This window comes from Jaculus jaculus, chromosome 7, assembly GCF_020740685.1.
Source record: "Jaculus jaculus isolate mJacJac1 chromosome 7, mJacJac1.mat.Y.cur, whole genome shotgun sequence".
Taxonomy (NCBI): Eukaryota; Metazoa; Chordata; class Mammalia; order Rodentia; family Dipodidae; genus Jaculus; species Jaculus jaculus.
In genome coordinates, this window is record NC_059108.1 from 9,338,598 (window position 1) to 9,347,514 (window position 8,917).

Consider the following 8,917-nt stretch of genomic DNA (forward strand, 5'->3'; position numbering starts at 1 on the left):
CAAGTAAGCCAGATGCACAAGGTGGCATATGCATCTGAAGTCTGCAGCAGCTGAAGGCCCTGGCACGCCCATTCTCTCTTTCTGTCAAATAAATAAAGATAAAATATTTAAGTATGGAACATTCTGAGAGCCCTTATGAAAATGGCCATTATCTTTTTCTTCCTAATTTTCTAGATGGCATATTTGTCTGCTGATTTTGACATGATGTATAAAACCATTAGCTGAATGAGTCTCAAAGTTTAAATCATATCTAAAGATGCTAACTCAAACCATCCAGCGAGCATTCCACATTCTGAAGAGGACTGGGAGGCGATCTCTTCCTTTATTATAGCAGCCACACAAGCAAAATGAAAACGGAAACAGTCAAAATCACATCACAGTGGTCAGCGAGTTAATGTACATGTTAAATGTGAAATAGTAAGCCATCACCTCTACATGATACACATGAGACCATGAAACAAAAATCATTATTTTACTAATAGATGTCTTCCTAAAAGTTTAAGAAATCTCCATGGTACTTTTATTGGCACTAAATACCTCTGTTCCTGATTTGTTTGTTTAAGCTTCTTGTTTCAATCCTGCCTTAAATCCCAGAAAAGTCTAAGATTATTTCTGTTCCTCAGGTGGGCTCTTTGATTTAGTCTACTAGGGTAGGAGGTTCTCAGCCTGACCCTATTCTCAGGAACCAGGAAAGGAAGATGGTCTCCTGTTTCATCAATGAACAAACTTGAATTGCGCTAGCTAGCAGGTGTGGGAGTCCTGGGTTTGAACCCCAGAACCAGAAAAGAAAAGAAACAAACGAGCAAACTTGAGTGAAATGAAGAAGTACAGTTAAAGGGATCAAACGAAATACACCCAGAATAGCCACAAACTGGGTGAAGAGTTTCCACAAGGCTTCTGATAAAATAACGAAATTGATCCACATACAAAGACAACTAACTGCTCCTAATGAAAATTCCACAAATTCCTTGGTAAGTAGAAACTGTAATTACATGGAAGAAAAGATTATTTGCTATTCTCGAGCATCTGAAAATAATTGTTTTTTCCATGATGCATTTGGTCCCATTGCAAAATTAGTGTTACTGAATCTACACATGCCCACACATGTAAACCTGTATGTAAATACTGAGATATGTGTGTGCATTTCTTATTGGGTAACCTCATTAAGCACAAATAAACCTGGAAGGAAGTCGCCTAAACATTCAGGCCTCGTGACAATTCAACAGTAAGGACAGAGAAACCTCTCAGCTGAAACTGGGTGTTTTAAAAACACAGGTCAAAAGCAACCACTGAACTGGGATTTATAAAACCATTGCACACTGAGATCCACATATTATTTGAAAATGATATTGGTCTTAACAATCCAACCAAAGTTCTGGCCTATTTCAAGAGGGCTTTAGAAACATGGCTTCAAATTCTAGCCCTGCTACGGCTACATTTCTTAGCCTCTCCTAATTGGCTGTAGTTTTCTTGTGTGTCGTCAGGCTGGGCGTGGTGGATCACACCTTTAATCCCAGCACTCCGGAGGCAGAGGTGAGAGAACTGCTTGTGAGTTCGAGGACCACCCTGGAACTACAGAGTGAGTTCCAGGTCAGCTTGGGATAAAGCGAGACCCATCTCAAAAAACAAACAAATAAACAAACAAACAAAGTGGTGTGTTTTCATGGCTACAACAAAAGAACAGATGAAGCACCAAGTATGAGGCTTAGAACACATGTGGTCAAAACCAGTATCTTTTTGTCCTTTTAATTCCTACCAGAGATATACAAGTGGGAGCTATCATTTCTATAAAATATCATCCATTGCTTTAAAATCTCTTTATGTCTATTTTCTAGCCCATGAATTTACCTTTGCCAGCTCTCTCATGGAGAGATGTTAATAAGATTTAAGCCACTAAAAATAAACAGATTAATCCTGTTCAATCTATTATGCCTATCTAATACGAAAACAAAAAGAGTTTTAAAAATGTCCACCAATTGGGCTGATCAGAGAGTGATAAGCATTGAAAATCATTTCCTGGTGTTTCAATATTTCAGTCCCTCTCAGGCTTTCATAAGTCATCTCAGAAGGGAGACACAGATTCAGGCAGAGGATTCAATCACACTTGGACTAGAAGCAACTTTGGAGCGATGGCTTATGCACGCAGGTACCAGAATGGTCCAGAGACCACCATGGGCACACTATTTGTGACAAACCCATGAGGTTCACTTATTACAAATGACTGCAAGGACCTTGAACTATTGGTTTTGCTGCCACCTGAAGGTTGATGTGCCATCCAGAAATTCTTTCACTGATTATAGAGACTCAGCCTTCAATCCATGACAGACAGACAGACAGATAAACCATTTGTCTACATCTGCTTATACTTATAGAAAATGGCACTTGGGCATAAAGACTACACGGTATGTTCAAAGACAATTCTTTTGTGTAATTTCCCAACTACAATTTGTTTTCTGAAAGCAGGCAATAGCAGTTCTTATTACATTTTGATCAAAAGGAAGCTTCACGTTTCATGACGAGATGCATGGTCACCCTGCTTGAGAGTTCCCAGAATGCAGCTGGCTAGATATACCAGCCATGTATGCTTTGTGCATTCCATAAATTGATTCATTAAAATAGGAGTGACCAGAACTGTTTCAAATACATTTCTCACTCTCTAAGGCTTAATTCTACTTGTCTTAATCAAGAGTAACTATTAATATGTTCTTAGACATAGATATGAGAGTTGATGTTTGCATATTGCTTCACAGCTTTATAGTAATTTATTTGTAGAATGTAGTAAAATAAATATAATCTACTCTCAATAGATATTATTTGCCTTTTTGTTTTCTCAAAACAATCATTAAATCTAGTCAATCCTATGTAGTCACACGTAATTCAAAACATATTTCATGATTTATTTTAGAACATTTTTAACATATTGAAAACTTTGTTGAAAAATGACTCCTGTAGTTCTGGGTGGCAATATTTGGAGCTTGTGGTCTCGCCAACCCAGACAGCCATGCCTAAGGAGATGCAACGCTTACATAAATTGCAAAATAATCCATATGAACAGTAATTGCTGCCAAAAAAAGAGAGAAAGGACACATAAAATGCACGAGTCCATGGTTTCATTGTCGGTAACTTATTACTGAATTCGTGCTAATAAAAACAGGCCTCTTCCAAACATAATAACATAAGCTATTTTGATGGCTTGAAAGAGATCATATATGGCTAGATGCAGACAATATTTCCAATCTACTTTGATTTAAAGAGTCTGAAAAAAAATAATTCTCCATTCTCCTTTATAACTTCAATTTAAAGTCCAGATAAAAAATTCTGGGACTTTACTTACATCTCTATAACATCATGGCCACGTTGAACCCCTTTCTGTACTTACCTGTTCCAAACAAGATACGCAATAAAACCACACCCCCAAATAAATTATTTTTAAAACAAACAAACAACCTCACCCTCAAACAAAACAAAATCATGGCTGAGCAGAGAAGTCCACTTGTTTTTTAAAGGGTGACAACAGTGGTAACGTTTCACTTTGGTCACTTCCTTTAATGATGTCACTGCTTCCCAATGCTAAGTTCTCCTGCGGCTTGAGAGGATCCAATGCAAAGGATTTCAGGGCAGCACGTGGACCCTCGGGGGCAGTGGAAGCGCTTGGCAGTGGCAGGGTCCTGCAAGGCTGCAGGCTGCTACACGTCGCTGGGACACCGCGCTCTCTGGGACAGAGCGGGCGGGACGCAGCCACAGCAAATGAGGCACAGGGCTTTCTGGATCTCTTGGTTTCTGAACGCATAGATGACAGGGTTGATGATGGAGTTGTAGGTGGCGGGCAAGAGCGTGGCGTAGGTGTAGATGGAGGGGTAGGTGTAATCCGCGATCAAGGAGTAGAGGGTGAAAGGCATCCAGCAGGCGGCGAAGGTTCCCAGGATGATGGCCAACGTGGAGACCCCTTTGCGCGTGGTGACGTAGTGTGACGTGGCCAGGAAGTGATGCTGCAAGGCTATCTGGTGGGCGTGCCTCATCACGATCTTGCAGATCTGAATGTAGAGCTGGAACATCAGCGCGAACGTGAAGAGGAAGCAGATGGAGAGGATGGCTGTGTTGTTCTTGGTGAGAGGTCTCACCACGCTGCAGGAGGACTCGTCCCTCAGGCAGTTCCAGCCCAGCACAGGTAGCAGCCCCAGGCAGATGGAGGTTCCCCAGAGCAGGACAAGCATGATGTAGGTAAAGGTGACTGTTCTTTCAGAGTGGTAGGTCAGGGCGTAATACAGCGAGAGGTAACGGTCCACGGTGATAGCCAGCAAACTGCAGACGGAGGCGGAGAAAGAGGCGACGATGAGCCCAATGGTGAGCAGCTTGGTAGCTTCTGATTGAAGCAAGTAAGCAAACACGAAATTGACCACGAGTCCGATGCCAGCCAGCAGGTCTGCCAGGGCCAGGCTGCCTATGAGCAGGAACATGGGTGCCCGCAGGCTGGGGTTGTGGAAAATGATGAGGACCACGATGGCATTTTCGCAGGAGATGAGCGTCCCTGAGGTGCACAAGACAATATCCCAGGGGTTGACGACCAGCTCGGGCTCGGGCTCCACAACAGGCACCTGAGAGGGGATGTCAGCCGAGATGTTCTTCAGGTCACCAGCATCCACGCATTCCCGAGGCAGCCGGCTTAAGTTGACCTTCAGGTCTTCATTCATGTTAACCCCTGTCCTCTGCAACGAAAAGACAGGCTTTCGTTGTTGTTGATTTTGTTTGTTTGTTTTTCAAGGTAAGGTTTCACTCTAACCCATGCTGACCTGGAATTCACTAAGTAATCTCAGGGTGGCCTCGAACTCTCAGCAGTCCTCCTACCTCTGACTCCCAAGTGCTGGGATTAAAGGCGTGCACCACCACACCCAGCAAAAGACAGACTTCTGAATGTTTGGGCACAGCAGATGACAATCCAAGATCACACACACACACACACACACCCCTACTCAGATACCAGTATCCAATGCCACAAGCTTCGGGAGCTATAAACGGTGGTGAACTAAAACAAAAGCCAAACTCTCCGTGGATGACATTCCACGTCAAAAATGCTATTCTGTCACGGGGGTGGGGGGGGGACACACGACGCAGGACAGTGCTTCCAAATACCGAGTCAATGGGACAGGCACGCCGGCCCCTCGCCGAGGGTCCGCGGCCCCCAAAGCGCCAGGAATGCGTGGATGAGCAATCGCATCTTGCATGCCCGAAGGGAGCAACTGTTTGACATCTGGGCAGCGCGAAGTCGCAAAGCCTTTAAGGGGGTGGCCGTCCTCGATGGAATATTTAACCGGACTCGAAGCCTCCCACCTTCTCGCGACATCCCACCGCACCCCACCCCGCGCGTGTGCACATCCCCAAACACACCTCCAGAAAAGAACAAAGAGGAGGTGTGTGGCGGAGGGGGGGTTCCCTGGACTCGTTCCTCCCCCCATCCCCTCCGTGTGTGCACGGGGCAGTGGGGGACGACCACAAAAGGCAGGTGTGTGCGATGGAGGCACACACACACAGACTGACAGACAGACACGGCAGACGGATGGATGGATGGGTGGATGGATGGATGGATGCACTGACGGACGGACAGATGGATGCTCATGCATGGCTGCAGGGACGCGCGGTGGACGCGAGGGGTACCTGGGAAAGGGTCATCGAGTGGAGGGAGGGGATCACCTTGGCACGCCCAGGCCGAGTGTGTGTGGGGGGGCTTCCCTGGGGTTTCCAAAGTCGTGTCTCGCGGCTGCGGATGGAGAGGAGGAGGAGGAGGAGGGGTGGCGGCCCCGCGCTCCGGGGCAGGTGAGCGGGCGCGGCGGCAGGTGAGCGCTGCCCTCCGCTCGCTCGCGCCCTGCGCCCGCCCGCGCGCCTCTCCGCCCTGCGCCCGCGCGCCCCGCACATACGCTGCCAGCGCGCGCGCACGAGCCGCGCGTGCCCGCCCCAGGCCCCCGGGCGCGGTGAGTGTTGGGGGGGTAAGATGCTGCGCCCCCCCCATCAGGACGCCCAGCGTGCCAACTGCACGGTCACCCGGCCCTGCCCGCGCAGCGCCCGCATCCTCCTGCACCTCTCGCAGGCCACCCAAGGGTGGGGGCAGGGAGGGCTCCGCGACCTGTCCGGTCCCCGTGGCATCCCCGGGGCACGTCCCCAGGCTCCTGCATGCCATCTCCCAAACCATCTCGTTCATGACCAAAAGCCAGGGTTGGGGCGGCGGTTCCCCAGGTTCCGCAGCAGGGACGCGGAGGGAGCAGGCGGGCTAGGCCCCGGAGCCTGCCAAGCGCAGGAGGTGCAGACGGTTCTTTAAGAATTGTCCTTGGCCACTTTGCAAAGGGACTCTTCCTCAGACCGGTCCTGGACCTGCTTCGCTACTACTGGTCCCCAGGGAGCCTTGCTTACCTGCAGATCCGCCTATGATCATCGTCGCCAAATTGCACCGATTTAAGTGTTCTCTGAGCTGTCTTCCCGAGTGGAAATCGTTGAAGGACTTCTTGCAGAAGCTTCCTGCAGCTGGCCCAAGCCCAGTTCTTTTAAGTACGAACTGACGCTACTAATTAATTAATTTCCTTTTACCACATCAGTGGATTCCAGGATTAAGAGCCTGATAGCTTTTATGAGTCTATGTCTCCTCCCAGAGCGGCGGGGGGTGGGGCGGGGGCACTCCGATCAGATTTTACAATCCAGCATCATCTCCCAAATTAAAGGTGGGAGAAGAAAGTTCTGCTCCAAACTCTTCATGGGGCGGGGAGGGTCATTATTGGGCTCATCTGCCCCGCCCTGATGCTCACTGGCGTTCCTGCCCAGCAGCGGGCTCCCAGTCTAGACCCCCTTAGCTCTCTTCTCCATCCTGGCATCCGTCAGCTCATGACTGTAAGGCTGTCGCAGCTCTGCTGGCATGCCAAGTCCCTCAGCCACACCCACCCGGAGGCCGCGGTCCTGGCTCACCTGCATTTCTGGTACTCACCTCCTCTCCCTTCTTCACCTGTGCAACACACTACTGCCAAGATGTGGCATTGTCTTTAGCTGGCACCTCTCTCCACCCAGTCTGTTTTCCCACCTTTTCCAGACTCATCTCAACTTTTCACCTGGCCAAATTCTGGTTTGAGGCACACAGGCTTTTGTTTTGTTTTGTGGCAAGTCTTCCGATGCTCCCCTGCAGGGCTCTTTCTCCAGCCTCTGGGCAGCACTTTCCAAACTTGCTTGTGCACGCACGCACACAGACCACCTGATTTACAAAGCAATAGCCCCACAGTGAGATCCCTCTGCCCCAGGGATGCTCTTGCCCTTGCTCCAGCCACACTTTGAGAAGCAATGTTCTGTGAAGTCTAAGGAGCCTCTAAGGAGCCACGGGGCATGATAAGGAAACGCCAGATGCCTGTTCTCCCCAAGGACTGTGCTGAATAAAGGCTGAGTGAACAACTTCAGCAAGACTAAGTCTCGGTGTCACAGGCATGGTGCAGCATAGTATTAAAACACATCATCTGGGATGGAGAGATGGCTTCAGCAGTTAAGCGCTTGCCTGTGAAGCCTAAGAACCCCGGTTCGAGGCTTGATTCCCCAGGACCCATGTTAGCCAGATGCACAAGGGGCGCATGCGTCTGGAGTTCATTTGCAGTGGCTGGAGGCCCTAGCGTGCCCATTCTTTCTCTCTCTCTCTCTCTCTCTCTCTCTCTTTCTCTCTCTCTCTCTCTCTCTCTCTCTCTCTCTCTCTCTCTCTGTCGCTCTCAAATAAATAAATAAATATAAATAAAATTTTAAAAAACACATCATCAACAAGAAGAAGAAATCAATAAATAATACCAGGTAGTGGGTACTGTACTGAAGGGGTGCACATATTGCATTTGACTTGTGGGGAACGTATCAAAGCATTTTTAAAATACAGTGGTGAAGACGTGGATTCACCCCACCTGCTCAAAGTTTAGGGAAAGTGAACGCACAGGGCTAGCCGGGCATTCTGAGCAACAGCTCTGAGGTGGGTCCTGAACTCATGGAGCTTTGCATGGCCTTCAATCACAAAGCAGTGAAAGTCAATCACTTCCTCCCCCCCCCCACTGCCCCACCCTGGACCTGGAGATTGAACCTGTGCTCTTAGATTGCAAGACACGTGCTCTGCCACTGAGGAACTGCCGAGCCTGGGATGGGCTCACTCGTTACTGCATTTGAGAAAGAACCAAAGATGGAGTATTGAGGAGATGGCACAGGGCTGCAGAATTTTGCAGGTGAGGCCTGCAAAGAGTCGAAGGAGAGAATTGAGCAGAAATATACCTGAGCAGCCCCCCAGGAACTCACAGCGCACGGCCGTGTGGTCTGGGTGGCTCAGGTCAGCTGGTCAGTTTGGCTCCTGTTGCAGTCTGCTTCAGGTCACTGGGCCAAACATCCAACCAGGCATAGTTCATGCAGGGAAAGGATTTATTTAAGGCTTACAGAGTCCAGGGGGAATGTTAGAAGAAGCTGGCTCCCTTTCATAGATCCAAGCAGAGAGAAACCACCAGCAGCCAGCTCCACAAACACGAATAGCCAGAGCTGAAACTGCTCTCTCCGTGCCTTTGGGCTGGAATCAAAATCCACTCCCAGGGCTGGAGGGATGGCTTAGCAGTTAAGGCGCTTGTCTGCAAAGCCAAATGGACCCAGGTTCAACTCCCCAGGACCCACGTAAGCCAGATGCACAAGGGGCTCATGCATTTGGAGTTCGTTTGCAGTGGCAGGAGGCCCTGGCGTGCCCATTCTATCTCCCTGCCTATTTCTATATATCTCTCAAATAAATAAATAAATAAATAATATTTTTAAATGGCCCACCCCAAAACACACCTTAGGGCTGGACCCCAGAATCCACCCCCGACCCCCACAGTGTAGACCCAAATTACAAGCTTAATTTTAATAAAACTCCTGAGTTTATGGGGCCATTCATTTACAC

General features: G+C 48.5%; 1 protein-coding gene across 4 annotated transcripts; it reads right to left on the reverse strand.

Annotated features, from left to right (window-relative positions):
* Positions 1-303: 303 nt before the first annotated feature.
* On the reverse strand, positions 304-6,814 carry Gpr12 (G protein-coupled receptor 12). 4 transcript variants are annotated; one of them, XM_045153845.1, is made up of 3 exons: positions 6,403-6,814; positions 5,653-5,755; positions 304-4,706 (listed from the first exon to the last, which is right to left on the reverse strand). In XM_045153845.1, the coding sequence occupies exons 2-3, from the start codon at positions 5,665-5,667 to the stop codon at positions 3,687-3,689; spliced, it is 1,035 nt and encodes a 344-aa protein (XP_045009780.1). In that variant the 5' UTR covers positions 5,668-5,755; positions 6,403-6,814; the 3' UTR covers positions 304-3,686. The 4 variants fall into 4 exon arrangements, with proteins under 4 accessions (XP_045009780.1, XP_045009783.1, XP_045009781.1 ...); XM_045153848.1 differs by lacking the exon at positions 5,653-5,755; XM_045153846.1 differs by lacking the exon at positions 6,403-6,814 and having other exon boundaries at positions 5,689-5,842.
* Between the last annotated feature and the right edge of the window lie 2,103 nt (positions 6,815-8,917).